A 16,143-nucleotide genomic window follows, 5' to 3' on the forward strand; every position below is an offset into this window, starting at 1 on the left:
AGATAGATATCTATTTGTCTTTATTCATATTTATTATATCCTCTAAGTAAATAAAATAATCAATTTCCGTGATTTTATAGATACTATGAGAATTAAGTTATGTCACGATATACACGTGATCGCGTCCAATCGAACTAGTATAGCACTAAGCTTTAAATCAATTACATATATAGCTCTATAATACACTCTCTTTAATTCTATAACTTTTAATTCTAAGATTGATTTTTAAATGTTTGTTAAGTTCGTTATATTATTAAAAGCTCTTTCAAATAAGAAATAGAATAATATTAGTATATACTTATAAATAAAGCTTTTTGTTACGACGGTATCCAACATACCGCGTCACATGGCTAAACGGTCACGTGATGGACCTAGAGGATCTAGGGGATCGAAGAATAAATGTCTAGATCCATAAGATCCAAAGGATCCAAGCAGAACAGAGCCTCATGGTTCTACAGAGAACGAAGGTCTATATAAGGAATAGGGTTTCTTTATATATAAAGCTTCGTGCTTAAAAACAATTATTAGTTTTATTACTATAATTATAAAAATTGTAATTAATTATAACCTTATTGAATTCCTACTTGAAGTTTAATTTAAACCATTTTAAAAGATCTCTAGACACTTTCACATGACTCTAGAGGCAGCTCCCGTAATACTTTTATATATACTCTACTTACTTTTGTTTAAGTATATTACTCTTATTCTTTTATTTATATATAAATTTTTTGATATTATTTGAAGATGTTTTTTCTTTTTTATTCTTAATTTCTTAGCTATAGATTATAATTTGATAAACCTTATAATTATAGAACTTTATAATGAAGTGATTTGTTAATAGAATGAAATCTCATTTTTATATTCTCTAATTCTTGAATATGTTTTTATTATTTATATACCTTTTTAATCGAAATCCTTTCTTTTTAATTCTAAAAAGTTTAGTAGTAGTTCTTAGAAATTTGATATATAGTTATTCTTAATTCGAATAAAATTATAAGTAAATAGTATTATAATTAGTAATTCTATTATTTAATTTTATTATATTTATTTCAATCTCAAATATTATATACAAATTATAATACTATTTTAGCTTTCTTTTTTTAATTAAAATATTCCTTTAGATTATATAATAATTCTAGATCAATTTACATATATTTATAATAATTCGAATAAAGTATAGGAAATCGAAGATAAATTATTCAATCTCAAGTAAGGAATTAATTCTTTATATGCCTATATTACAAAGTTCAAAAGGATTTTTTATAAAACAAAAGATCAGAACTAATCCGATTCGAATAAAATCTTAATCTTTCATAATAAATTCAATACTACTCTTAAAAATCGGTTTTCTTAATAGCTTTCGTTACCTCACTTGTATTCCGATTTTATTTAGATTATACAACAATTAATTATATATATAGCAAAGAAATTCTCTACATTATTTCACTCTAATATATCTAAAGTCCTATATGTATTACAGAATTTATTCCACTTTTGAAATTATAATCTAATAAATATTAATAATCTTAATATTCTTAATATCTTTAGTTTTTTTATTATCTTACTAAACAAAGCTAATTATACTCTGATTCTATTTTATATTAGAATATTCGAGTTTTTCTTTATTAAAAGAATTCAATTATATAAGGAAAATAAGTGTGTTTAATATAAAAATGCTTTTTATTGAGTACAAGTCTGCTGTTACGGGAGCTGCCTTTAGGATTACGTGGAAGTGTCTAGAGATCTCTCGAAGTGATTTAGACTAAACTTCAAGTAGGAATTCAATAGTGTTGTAATTAATTGCAATTCTTATAATTATAATATAAAACTAATGATTGTTTTAAACACGAAGCTTTATATTATAATGAAACCCATTTCCTATATAAATCTTTATTTTTATTGGATAGCCTAAATAGCCTATCTATTCTGTTTATCTATAGATAGTCTGGATAGCCCATTTATCCTGTCTATCCATCATATAATACTTATTCTATAACTTATAATGCTTTTACTACTTATCTAACCTATACTTACTAACTAACCCATAATTACTATTTACCTTATGCTTATTGTAAAGTAAGTATTAACAAATATAGGTACCTATCTTTTCCTAATTATTAATTATTTGCTTGATTACTTTTATTCTTAACTACCTTTTAATCTCATGGTTTCTATAATACTGTTTTCATAGGTTACAACATTAAGGCTTGCCTTTACCTTATAATCCATATTGCGGTACGGGTACCTCCATAACATCTGCTTATTTAATTTATATTAAGATATTCAAGATCGGAAAGAATTTGTTTTAATTATTATACTCATTCTTATTAATTATTATAATAACAATAATAATAAAGATTTAGATGAAGTAATTAATAACTAATATTTTGAAAATTGTTTAAAAAAGGCATAAGCTTTTATTAATACTTTTTATTTAATAATAATATATTTAGTATCTTAAACTATTTTATAAAAAATTAATAAAGAAAATAATAATAATAATAATGAAAAAGAATTCTATTGATTATGTTTTATACTTAAATCATTTATTTAAAATAAGTTCAAAATGAATTCTTTAAAAGAAAGGGATAATATTATAATATACATATAATCGTGTCCGATCGAACTAGTACAGTACTAAGCTTCAAGCCGATCGTATATATAGCTCTATAGCATACTCTCTTTAATTCTATAGCTTTTAATTCTAAGGTTGATCTCTAAACGTTTGTTAGGTTTGTCACAAGTTAATAAGTTTTTAAATCGAGTTAATTATAATGATACGCTAATACTAGCGCACCAGAGTACCGAGGTACATATAAATAGCTTCTACATAGCATAATAAGAACTTCGTCCTTCTTTCATACTAAAACTATATCATATAACGTGGTTTGTTATCGAATAGATTATATTATTAAATAGACTACTTCAAAATATATTTAAATTAGTCTTTTTCTAATATTTAAATTTGAATAATCAATTCATATTTCTTTTTTCAAAAAAAAAGGTTTATTAATAATAAAAAATCTCTTATTAAAATATTTAATTTTTAAATAAAAATATACACGTAAAAAGTAAAAATTATTACAATTTTCATTATAAAAAAACCTATTTCTATAACATGGTTTATTAGTGAATAGATTATATTAGTAAATAAATTACTTTCATTTTAATTTACATTTTTCTCTTTCAATACACGTTTTATCAACAATCTATAATAAATTCGAATAATCAAGAAGCTTGTATACTCCTCACTATCAAAGTTATTCAAAAAGATAAAAAAAATAAGTATTCGAAAAGCTGCGAAAATATATAATATTCTGAATACAACATTACAGCATAAAATCAAAGGTTTTACTTCTTATTTTAAATATCAACCTAAATCTTATAATCTTTTAGAATTAAAAGAGAATATTATTTCTAAATATATAATCGATATAAATTCAAAAGGTTTTCCATTTAAACTTAAGAATATAAAAGATATAGTAAATCATATTCTCGAATCGAGGGGTATAAAACGTATTGGAAAGTTTTAGGTGCATTAATTTGTAAAGTATTAAATCGAATTAAAGATATGTTTTAATTATATTTATAATTTTCAAAAAACTCTCTACAAAAATCCTAAACTTCTTAAAAAATAGTTTCAATTAATTACAAATATATAAGCGAAATACAACATTTTGAATGGAGATTTTTACAATTTCGATAAAACAGGCTTTATAATAAGAATTATATATATAATAATGGTAATAACTAATACTAAACAAAATAATAGAAACAAAATAATACAATTAGATAATCGAGAATGGGCTATAGTAATAATATATGGAAATAAAGAGAGTAAAATTATTCCCCTATTTCTAATAATTTAAGGATAAGTTTATTTCTCCAATTAATATATTGAAATGAATTTTCCTACAGAATAGACTATTAAACCTACATCTAATAGATAGACAAATAATAAAACAAGTTTAGAATAATTAAAATACTTTAATAAACATACTAAGAATCAAAGAAAGAGCAAATATTAAATATTAATACTAAATAAACATAAAAGTTATAAATTAATAGCTTTTCAAATATATTATAAAGAGAATGATATTATATATTTATATTTACCATTATATTCAAGTTATTTAATTTAATCATTTAATATTCACTGTTTTAATAATCTAAAACATTTATATAGTAATTAAATTAATGGATTTATTAAAGCATATATTAATCATATTTCGAAGATTAAATTCTTTATAGCTTTTAAAGCTATATATAAGGAATCAATCACCTTTTAAAATATGAAATCAAAATTCCAAAAAATAGATTTAATTCCATTTAATTTTAAAGCTGTACTCTCGAAATTAAATATTTAAATTTATATACCTACCCCCCCTTCTTTTAATCTAAATTAATAAATCTCTTAAACCCCTTATAACCCAATTAAAGCTTTTTCTTAATCAATATTAATTAAATCTTGAATAACTTATTATTAAACAAGTTCTTTTACACCTATATTTAAAACTATACTAATTCTAGTTAAAAATATAGAAAAATTAGCTTATAAAAATACACTTTTAAATATAAAGAATTATACACTTCGAATAACAAATAAAGTATTAAGTAAATATTAATATATATAAAAAACCTAATTATATTAAAAAGGAATGCTTATTGAATAAAAGACTTTTGATATATTATTTTAATAAAAGGTTGATATTTAGATTTAATACAATAAGTATCAAAAAGAGAGTAAATCTAATAGGAAAGTATTTTTTATCTGATATTATAGTAAATATAGAAAAACAGATTATAATGTAAGAACCTATCAAAATAATATAATAGATTTTAGATTATTAAAATCTTTATAATTTCAATTAATTGATTTGATTATTGTTGAATAATATAGTTTTGAAAGTGTAAATTGAGGTGAAAGTGATCTATTCATTGATATAACCCATTCACTGATAAACCACGTTAATAATCTTTATATAAATTCAAATTTTTAATAAATAGTTAAATTTTTATAATATTTATATAATCAAAATTTATAATTTATAATTCTGAAAAAATATATTATTAAATAAAGAAAGTATATGGTTATATACAAACGAATTTTATATATATTTGAAGTAGTTCACTTAATGATATAGCCCACTCGATGATAAATCATATTATTATGAATTATTCATTTCTCTTTTTCTTATATTATTCATACGTTTTATTGATTTAATTATTTCATTATTTAATTTAATTAACTAATTATTTAATTATTCATTCCCCTCTCCCACCTTTCTCCCTTGATTTTTGAAATTGAATATTATCGAAAAGTTATACTCTTTAGATTCATTCATCTAGTCATCGACCCCCCGCCTTCTCTCCCTACTCCTCCCCCAAAAATATCATTCAACTTACCCCCTCTCGAAATCCCCTCCTTCAAATGCCCCTCCAAAAACGACTCGAAAACAATTAAAAGTAAACCCTTAAAACAAACACCTCCCCAGAAAACCTTTGAAAAAAATACCTCAAAAAAACTTTCCAACAAATTACTTCAAAACCCTCCCAAAAATTCTCATTCAAATCCATCCCCCAAAATTCAAAAGATAAGAATCCCCACAAAACAAAAAGAATTCCGGTACGGGGAATTGAACCCCGGTCTCCCGCGACCTTTTGAAGTAATCAGAAACTGATACCTAATGAGAGGCGGAAATGCTAGCCACTACACCATGCCGGAGTGATTTATATTCTGACCATTGGTATTTACGGATATAGTTATTGAGATGGAAAGGTCCGGGGAAAATTGGATGTGCAGAGTTTTTTTCGGGTGAGGGACCTAGGGTGATGTTTAGCGAGTTAGAGTGGGAGGCGAGATGTATTGTGGGTGTGAATGGGTGTTCGGAGTGGGGTAGCACAATAAGTAATAATAAATGAATGGGGGCATGAAGCATTTGAGCTTGAGCTTGAGCTTGAATTGTATGATGTGAGAATACCATAGAAGATGAATGCAAGAGATGGTTGGGTAGGATAAGATAGGATAGGTAAAATAGAACAGGATATGATCGAAGTATTTAGATGTTTAGTATTTAGTATCTAGTACCTAGTACCTAGCATCTATATCACTAACATACCAGTAACATCTCGATCTCTTTCATTACCTGAGTAGAGTATAGGTATATAGTACAGGAAAGTCTTGATATTTACCTTAGTATTTATATCGATAACTATATCTAAGTAAAATGTTCATTTGTAGGGAGTATATTTCACATTAATTCATTCATTAATTAAACATCACATAACATTATTTCAAGTATAATAGAATATCTGAATCAACATCTCCAAAGTATTTATACTGGTCTGATAATGTAATATTTCGATTTGATAAGTATAGGTAGTTATGAGAAGTATGAATATCTATTTATTGATAATATAGCACCTACCAACTATACATACCTACCAAATCATTATATCCTGAGCCCCTCTGCCCCCTCCCCCTTTCTCCCTCTCGGATATTTACATACTCGATACCTCATACCCCCCAGCTAACACTCCATACATAACAAGTCCATCCTCCACTTATCAGATATCGAAATCTACCTACTATTTCATTATCCAATCCATAATAAATCATTACAACAATTCTCAAGATATCCAGACAAACCAATATTTCGAAAGATTTTACCAACTCGATTTTTATAGTCTTCCATCGGTACGTACACCCAGTAGTGAATCAACCGAGTCGCTAATCAATCGGGACTTGATATCAACCCTCCGTTCCCATCTTTCACGACTGATAAAGTACAATAAAATCAAATCAAATCAAATCACTCCCAATTCCATGATCAACAATTGTTTAATTCATCTAAGGACTACCGAACCCTACCTACCTATATTGCCCACCCGCACCCGACCCGCACCCACAAAACTTCAAATAAATTACAAGCATGAAACCCAATTGAAGAAGAACAAGAAGAAGAGGGAAAAGACTACAAACGCCTACAATAGCCCCCATTCCATTCATCCCATTCGCTCATTGCCAACCCTAACCACCATAAACAAAACACTCGCTCGCTCTTGACTCGCCTCAAAAATGCATATCATTTGGAATTTCTTCTGAACATTCTCATCTACTCATCGATCAGAAACACTGTCCATAGCATAGGTATTGTATAACCTCTGGCTATCTTTCAAACTCCACCACTTTCTGTGTTGCCGAACTAGAACTTCTTTCTCTCTGTGATTCTCCAGAGGTACCAGGCATCAAGCTTCCAATCTTACCCGATATCCCTACTCCCTCAACCTTCTCAATACCACTTCTAATACTACCTGCTTCAGCATCTGCTCCTTCCAACAAATCTCTATCTTCACTCCTTACACTCCTCCTTTCAGCATCACCACCATAACCCTCCGAAACTCTTAAACCATCATCTTCCTCCTCCTCATCTTCATCTTGTACACCCGGTCTATGCACAGCATTTCTCTCCATTTCCTTTTGAGCCTCATCCATTCTTCTTCTAACTTCCGCAGCAACTCTCATTCCATCAGTAACAATATTATCCAAGACACCTCTAAGCCCCTTTCCAGGTGGTACCACACCAGCAGAACTAGGACCACTAACAACATTTGCTGCTGCAGTTGCTGCCGATTTACCAATACTTGTGAATGTAGTAAGGGAAGAATTTGTGGCATTTGAGGTTGAGGCCATTTTATCTGAAATGCGAAAGGAAGCTGGGAATGAAGATTCAAAGAATTGTTCAAGAAGTTCATCAGCTAGAACGACCATACGGAAAGTAGGAAGAGTTATGTGAAGGGGTTTAGAAGGGTCAAGAGCTGCGTTAGCACTTTCTGATTGTGCTTTTGAAACACTTCGAGAAGGCGTAGGAAGATTTTTCGGTTTGTTGGATGGTGGTGGAATAATTGGGAGACTAATTTCCTTTTGGCTTTTCTTTGAATCGTTTGAGTCGGTACCCAGATCCAAGAGATCTTCTTCTTCATCTGAGTCATCCGAATCGCCAATAGCAAATGAGTCAGGGTCAACAAGGCCATTTGCATCATTTGAAGCATCTTCTACTTTCTCTTCACTTTCTCCGTCACTTTGATCATCTTCCTCTTCGTCCTCAACATTTTGTGGATGATCTGGATCAGCATACTCAAAACAACGTCTGATGAATGCACTGACGCTATTCAGAAATCGTTCTTGTGTCGTTGTATGTGGACTATTGAATTGTGCTGGATTACCAGCTTCATATTCACTTAGTCCAACCATAGATGGTGAAGGCGTCAGAGATCCTTCTAAACCTCTTCGAGAAAGGAATAGTAAAGCTTCAGAAATCCTTAAGATCCCTTCTCGATCCACTTTTCCATCTCCATCATCATCATAAAGTTCAAAGAAGTATGTAATACTTCCCATAATATCCCCCTTGCCCTTGATATGAGCCAATCCTGTAACGACATTTTGTAAAGTCAGTGCGGAATTCATATCCACATCCCATCTTCGGAAAAGTCGTTGCATAAATTCGTGATCGGCTGGTTCAGGGTTACCAAAACCCCAAGGAGAAAGGGAAATATCTCGACGTCGCAAGGAATTGCCAAAATAAGAATGTTTCTCCTTCTCAATTTCCTTTTCTCGCGTAGATGGTGAGTCTGTTACAGCCCATTTAGTCATTCCAGCAAGGAATTCTCGAAAGCAATCGTAATCCATCAGAGTAGGACTTGGACCAAGACCCACTCTACCTTTCTCGATATTTTGATTCTCTACTAACCCAGCAATCACACTGGCTCTATTGGCTTTTGCTCTTCTTTCTTTCTCTTCTTGTATCATTTGACTCCTTTGTTGTCTTTCGTATAGTACGCCATAGAACCTATCATATAAAGCACCCAATTCGTCAACACTCAATTTCTTGCTTTCCGGACCTAAGTTTCGTATCGAGGTTCGTTTTGCAAAACTTTCAATACTGTTCAAAACAGCATCTTTATGATTCATACGTTGCTCTGCAATGGTATTTTGTGTGATCCCTGAGAACTCCTTGAAAGCAACAACCATCAACTCCTGAAATCGTGTGACTGCTCGCAATTTTGCATTCTCGGATTTTGGATGCGCAGATTCATCCAATTTCGAGAAATACCCTTTGAGAACAGAAATAAAAGCTCCATCATCAGTGGCATCTAAAAGTTCTTCTCCATTTATGCGTAAAATAGCGAGACCAACTTGAAAGAGTACCTTTGGACCTTCTAAAAAGAAAACATCTAAAACACGGAATGCAAATACGAGAGGCATAGAGTTAATATACAGTGACAAAAACCAAGGTAGAGAAACGACTGAAAGTTGAACGTCCGATTTGACAAGATGATCCCATAATATTGGCATAGTCTTCTCTACTAAAGACTCAAATACGCGTTGGTCCAACAGAGTGCCGTACATGGTTTGTGAATAGTATCCGGGAAGTAGTCTGTCGCATAACGCGGATAATAAGAAGTAAGCCTGTGCTTCAGACATATAAATTAATAGTGCTGCCACAACGATATTCATAGCCTGGCAATATCCGACTTCTTCGTTGGTCCAACTATATGCTGTAAGAACTCGTCTCAATCGATCGATACCTTCCGCATTTTGAAATCCAGGATATTCCGGTAAACTTCGATTGAGATCTTTCTCGATTTCATCAATCGCAAGAGAATCTCTTCCTTCAAACTTCGCTAGAGTGTCTGTATATAATGTGGGGTTTTCCAAACGCAAAAACAATGACCCTGATGTTTGCTCCCATATTTCTCCTCGCAGTCGATTCGGTAATCCAACTCGAATCAGCTTATGAAATGTAGGTTGGCGAATTAATGTAACATTCCGCCCATTCTCTCGAAGATATTCTCCCCAAAGTCGCATCTTACTTTTGTCTCGTAGTTTCCGAAGGTCGCCCGGATATCTGAATAACATTCCAAGTCCTGCATCTGGAGCTTCTGCTGATTTGCTGTCACCTTGTAGCAAGAATTCCGAATAACACTCTGCCACAACACGTTTCATCTTTGCGACCTCACCCACTCCCGATTTTAGTCCTTTCTTTAAGCCATCGCAAAACCTTTCGCATGCTTGGCGCGTTCCGGCAAGATTTACTGTAATTTTTTGTTGATATGTAGGTTGTTTAGTGCCATCTTTTGTTGATGTGTTTGTGATTCCATTCCAGGTAGTAATAGCCAGTGCAAACTTTACTCTATGTCAGCAATGAATAATGCAGTAAAGAAGGGATGCATACTTGATAGGATTGACTATGAAGTCGCTCTACTCGTCTTATAGCACATAAAGGTAAGGTAAATCCATTCCCTCCAGGTCCGGCTCCATGTGTTTGTCCATTGAATCCAGAAGATGTACCTGTACTCGCCGTTTGAAGGAAACTTGTAGGTTGTGTCGAGAAGCACAGATATGCTTCACTCAAGTGCAACTTTCCAGCATAATGAAACCCCCCCTCTCTTTCTCTATCCTTCTCTCCTTGTTTAGCATTCGGTGAGTATTGATTTGGTGGGGCTATAGTAAGTTCTGCGGTGATTTCTTGTAGAGGGGTTTGGGAATCTGGTAATCGGAATTGATTGCGGAAGAGGGTAGATTTGGCAGGATTGCGATCAGAAGCAGAAATATTGAGAGCTTGAGTTGGGTCAATGAATGATTGAGCCTTTTGCACAAAGCTTGAGAAATTGAACATGGTTCATGGTATCTGCTGGTAATACAGCTTAAATCATAGAAGTTTGTTCTTTGGAACTCATTCGAGTTGAGGGACATCAAGTCTCAAGTTCCGATGTCATCAGCCTCGGCTTATGTAACACGATTAGACCAATGAGAATACACCAACTAGACCCCTTAAATAGTGAATACGATGCATGTTTCCCATGTTTTAGATTTGATAGTGATCACATTACATATAATTCACAAAAAAATTGATATCTTCATAGAGATATTATATGACACTTGGTTTTTATGTTATGACGTTTGCAGGTAGTGACTCTTCAGTTTACTGCTACGTGCCCGTTTCTTTCCCAAGTCCGGATTAGTACTCTTCAACACACAAGCAGCCTTCTCAGGTTCAGAAATAAATTATGTACCGGTATTCATTCACAAGTGCAAAAACGTGGTTTCATGGCTTAGAAAGTATGGTTTTTGCATTCAGCCAATGTCAAATTCTGAATAATCTCTTTGCATCCCTAACCAACCCCATTCGATGCTATCGCTTGTTCCAAATTGCGACTCGATCTAAACAATTCTCCCCCACCAATAACTTCCACATTCCTATACAATGACATTGTGAAATTTATGAACCGCCTGAAAACGCAGCCTGGGCATTGGTGAAATCGTCATCAATCGTACTCAAATCCGCAGATAATTGTGGCTCTACATCGGAAGAGAAAATGGCAAGAAGGTTCTTTCCGAAAGTATCAGTTTCCTGTTTCAAATTCGCCAAGTCACTCTCAACGGTTGAAGCAACACCTGCGCTAGCGAATGTAGGCTTCTTTGCTACAAGTGCATTGAGTGCCTCTTGAATATCGGGGATCAAGTTATGGATTTCATCGAGGATACTGTTGGAGTCGTCTGAGGACAATTGAGATGTGTCGGCGGCATCTTTGGCAGCGTTCTTGATAGCTAAGGTGAATTCTTAGTATGGGTTATATGACAACTTCAAATCGGAACTTACAAGTTTCCAAAGTTGATTCAGTGCTGCTCACTGTGAGCAGGTTAAAGAATCCACCGTTGTAGTTGTCTACTGCAGTCGTAAGTGCTTTGACATTGGTATCGATGGTTGTTATATCTGTGAGAATAGTCTCCGGTGAACGCTGGTAAATAGCGGCAGCAGTGACTGCTGTGATGAAGCAGAAAACATTCTTGATGGCAACCATTTTGTCGGCTTAAATTAGACAAGAAAATGCGAAAGATTGGAGAATAATTTTATTAGATGTTGAGATGAAGAAGTGAGTAGCTACTGAATGGATTCCTCATCCTGGGTGGTATACTGGGGTATTTATACATGAACGCGGTGCTACAAGGGAGATATCGCTCACTGAAAAGTGACACACTTCTTCTTCGCTATTGAATCTTCTAAGTAGTTTCGATGACTTCAAGATATCTTTTCACACATACTCTTCCCGCAAGCTCACCTCTAGAGGGCCTGAACAAATGTTGCAAAGGCAACTACACCCTTGGTCGTACTACTCCAACTCATCGTCCCACACAAAACCCCGCTTCCGAGAATAACTATTCGAACGTTATACCACTGAACGTCATGTAACTTTTGAGCATCAGAAGACGATCGTATCGGCCCTTCGTAAAGGTTCTAGGTCGAGCCGTCACTAGATCGAGCTGAAATCGGAAGGCTAATGGCAGCTGTGCCATGTACCTGAAAATCCCGGGGCAAGCTGAGAGCAAAAAAGTCCCTACTGCTCACATATCTAGGAACTTCAGATATCTTCATAATTACTCTAGTGCTTTGAGCACATAAGGCTTGAGTGAAAATAAACTTTATTACGATCCACATAGCAGTTGGAACTTTCCAATAGCCTCGATTAAACCATCGATTGTGCTTGAAAAGTACGGACGCAGATAGTCCATCATTAAGCCTCTGTACACAGTAGATCAAGGAAGTCGGTCGAGAAAGAAGAGGGTCATTGCCAAGTACAATGAGTGCAGATCTCAAACTAGCAGCTGCTCGTGCATCGGTTCTTGTAGCTTCTTTTATAAAAAAATTAAGCTAGATTGCCGTGGAAGTGTCAACACTATAGATCAGATCATCCAACGGTTTTTTGATCAGAGGAAATTGGCCAAACAGGTGCACGAGGACGATTGAGAGATGTGAATGATGCCATGCTCACAATGTACAAAATTGATTCCGAGATTTGAGAATCTGTGCACTCGGACGACTATCCCGTACACGTGAAGAAGTGTTTCTTTACAATTCTCTGGAATCGCTGTCTCTTGCGCCATAATGTACAGCATCAAATCCTCTAGTAAAGTCAAGATGAGACGATGTGTTGCTAGATCACGTGATTAGAACGGAGACGGAAGCCGTTCCCGCTCGTCATCTTCCCTTTGAGGATAGAGCTCAACGACTTGCTATCTGAAGAATAGTAGTCTTCAGAATTTTGGGTCTCGTAGATTTCCTCCTTGAATTCTTAGGAGTGCCATTTTCATAGCTCAAGCCTAGGTAGCTATCTTGAAAGCATCCTTCCGAGGTTCATTGAAAGGGGAGAACCGTCACGTGATAATACACTCCATCACCTCCAGGAATGGAAGCTCCAATTGTTCAACACCCAAAAAGGGCCTATGGGCTGCATAATAATGCATGTGGAACATGTGCTAAAGCAAAGGTGAAATGCATGCCGTCTGATCCCGTTGGCAACAAATGCTATCGGTAGGTTTCTCAATCTTCAATATTTACTTTCGCTAAATCATTGACATCCAGCTGTCAGCGACTTCGAAAGGAATGCGAAGCTCCAAATAAACCGAAAAAGCGACTTAAAGCAACGTAAGTATTATGAGAGGGTCGATTTAAAGTACGCTACTAACTTCACCTAGCTCCGTGGCTGGACTCGAGAAGAAACTAGATGATATCGTTACTATTCTGAGTACTGCGAATCATATACCAAAAGCATCAATTACACAACGTCAGAGTAACATCCCAGCGGACATCAAGTCTATTAATCCACCACACTTGCTAGACCATGTTACTGAACAAATCCCCAACGACGAGACATCAATGTGTTTTGGTGACAATCTCAAGACTCCATCCACTGGCAACAATGCGAATACAGATATATATCCATTATCTTCAACTATCCCCCCCATAATCGACCTCGATGATGATTACGCACACGCATTGTTAGCCATTTTCAAAAGCGACATGGCTCCATACTGTCCATTCGTCCTCATACCACCCAATATCTCACCTCGCCAATTCCAAGCAGAAAGACCATTTTTATGGAAAGCTATCATTACAGCTGCATCTCACCGGAGTCCGACTTTTCAGGATGCTTTTGGAATCCGCTCTTTCGAGAATTTCATAACTGAATTGTTGTTAAGGGGTCAGACTGCTAGTCTAGACAAGTTGCAAGCTTTGCTTGTTTATCTTGGATGGTACTTTTAGTGTTTTTTTTGATATCAATAGAAGTTCACTAATTCCGATAGGTTTCATTATCAATCTATCATTAATAATCAAACAATCAATTTGATTTACCCTGTGAAGTCGATGGTTACAACACTTGGTCTACAACGATCATTGAAGTTGGGTGCAGCTGTGGAGAAGATTCCAGTTGATGGTAAGTAGTCACTTGACTTCACAAAATTGATCACAGCACTACACTCTATTTTTTGATGATTCTAATATTTTGACAGGTAGCCGACAACCTAATAAAGACAGACTAAGTAGTCGGAGACTTGAGGAACTTCGGGCTTACGCAGGATGTTTCTATGCCACCTCGATGTAAGTCTACCATCGGGAAATCAAAATAACTATGAGTTGGCTGATATTTTTCACTAGGATGCCCCCAGGTAGTAGCGTGGAAAGTATGCGGTACACTGTCCAGCTTGAAGAAGCATGCAAAACGGTAGCCGAAGCAGGAGGATTCCAAAGTGACATACTTCTCTTCCATCTAGTAAAGCTACAATAACTCACCAGGAAAATCAAACACACATTCTACAATCTCGAAGCAGGATTTGGTCCTCGTATCGTTCCACTAAAGATGTGTATGGATTTAATACAGAAAGAACTAGAAGCTTTTAAACACGAGCTACCCGAAAATCTAAAATCGCATTGTTAGTTCCCCGCTTCTAGTATCCCTTATTCCTTATTAACAACTCCCGAAATAGTCCTCCTATCAATCAACTACAGCATCTCCGAAATCAATCTCTACGAAGCGGGTTTAAACGACACCGACTTCACAAATTCAGACAGTCTCGAACGACTAAGTATCCTCAACTCCTGCTTAACATCCGGCAAATCCTTTCTCGACGACAAAGTCACCCAATGGATCGACTTCTCCATCGGAGCTGCCTATACCACCTGGGTTCAGGTCGGTTATGGTATTCTAGTCGCCTCTAAACTATGCACCTGTAAAGCCGACGGTTGGGATCGAGAGTACGCCCGTTCGGCTCTACATATCCAACACACAATTGATTTCCTGATTGAAAAACTCAAGATAATTATACACATTCGAGGGAGAAGTCCAGAACAACTACTTTCACAATCCCAATCCCACTCCTCAAACACCACCACCCCCCAAAAAAGACATATTCATCCGTTTTTCCCGGCAACTCCTCCGCATCAAAAAGTGGCACGAAGCTAATCTCCACTCTCATCCTTCCTCTTCAATTCCCGAACCCGAAGAGGAAATCTCTCAACCTTTTAACCAACAACATGAATCGGCAACTGCACCGCTAGTGATGCAGGAAAGTTGCCCGCAAGATGAGTTTTTGATGGATTTAGATGATAATTTTTGGTTGGCGTTTCCGGGTACGGAGGATGAGTTTTGGAATTTGGAGGGGGTTGGGTTGTGAGGGGTTTTGCGGAGGGGGAGGTCTACATAGTAGAATGGGAATAGGAATGGGAATGGGGTTTTGGGTATAGGGATTACTTCATGGGTGAAGTGTGTGGATGGAGTGTCCCACTAATTGTCGGCTCTTATAAGCGGCCTCCTAGTTCCTAGTCGGGGAAAGCGGTTGTCCCCAGAAAACCCATAATATATTATAATAATTAAATTATATTAACGACAACCTTTATAAATTATATTATTATTGATAGAATATTGATTCTTATTATCTATTCATTATATCTATAATTAATAAAGTTAAAGCTAGATATAATAAAGCTATTCAATTGTTATAGAGGTACGTACCGTAATATGAATTATAAGATTAACCTGAGGCCTTAATGTCGGGACCTACGAAAACAGTATTGTAGGAATAATAAGATTAAAGGATAATTAAAGATAGTGGTAATTAAATAAGTAATTAGTAATTAAAAGATAGATATTTATCTTTTGTTAGTATTTATTTTATAATGGGAATAATATAGATAGTAATTATAGGTTGTCTGATAAGTATAGGTTAAATAATAAGTATAGATTAGATAGTAAGTATAAATTAATTGGTTTTATTTTAGATTGTAAGTATTAGTATTATGTAAT

The 16,143-nt window shown here is 34.3% G+C and overlaps 3 protein-coding genes across 3 annotated transcripts; 1 reads left to right on the forward strand and 2 right to left on the reverse strand.

The window, feature by feature from the left end:
• Window positions 1-7,168: 7,168 nt before the first annotated feature.
• On the reverse strand, window positions 7,169-10,679 carry EAF01_003614 (uncharacterized protein; the record flags this gene model as incomplete). The annotated part of the gene is made up of 2 exons (XM_038911868.1): window positions 7,169-10,186; window positions 10,236-10,679. 2 exons carry the CDS (start codon window positions 10,677-10,679, stop codon window positions 7,169-7,171), a joined length of 3,462 nt encoding a protein of 1,153 aa, XP_038773103.1.
• A 603-nt stretch (window positions 10,680-11,282) lies between these two features.
• Window positions 11,283-11,865, reverse strand: EAF01_003615 (uncharacterized protein; the record flags this gene model as incomplete). Its single annotated transcript, XM_038911869.1, has 2 exons — window positions 11,283-11,611; window positions 11,664-11,865. 2 exons carry the CDS (start codon window positions 11,863-11,865, stop codon window positions 11,283-11,285), a joined length of 531 nt encoding a protein of 176 aa, XP_038773104.1.
• A 1,383-nt stretch (window positions 11,866-13,248) lies between these two features.
• EAF01_003616 (uncharacterized protein) lies at window positions 13,249-15,303 on the forward strand (the record flags this gene model as incomplete). Its single annotated transcript, XM_038911870.1, has 8 exons — window positions 13,249-13,373; window positions 13,425-13,487; window positions 13,538-14,095; window positions 14,147-14,277; window positions 14,354-14,441; window positions 14,499-14,531; window positions 14,637-14,773; window positions 14,828-15,303. The coding sequence occupies 8 exons, from the start codon at window positions 13,249-13,251 to the stop codon at window positions 15,301-15,303; spliced, it is 1,611 nt and encodes a 536-aa protein (XP_038773105.1).
• Window positions 15,304-16,143: the final 840 nt, after the last annotated feature.

This window comes from Botrytis porri (genome assembly GCF_014898465.1).
Source record: "Botrytis porri strain MUCL 3234 chromosome Unknown BPOR_004, whole genome shotgun sequence".
Classification (NCBI taxonomy): domain Eukaryota; kingdom Fungi; phylum Ascomycota; class Leotiomycetes; order Helotiales; family Sclerotiniaceae; genus Botrytis; species Botrytis porri.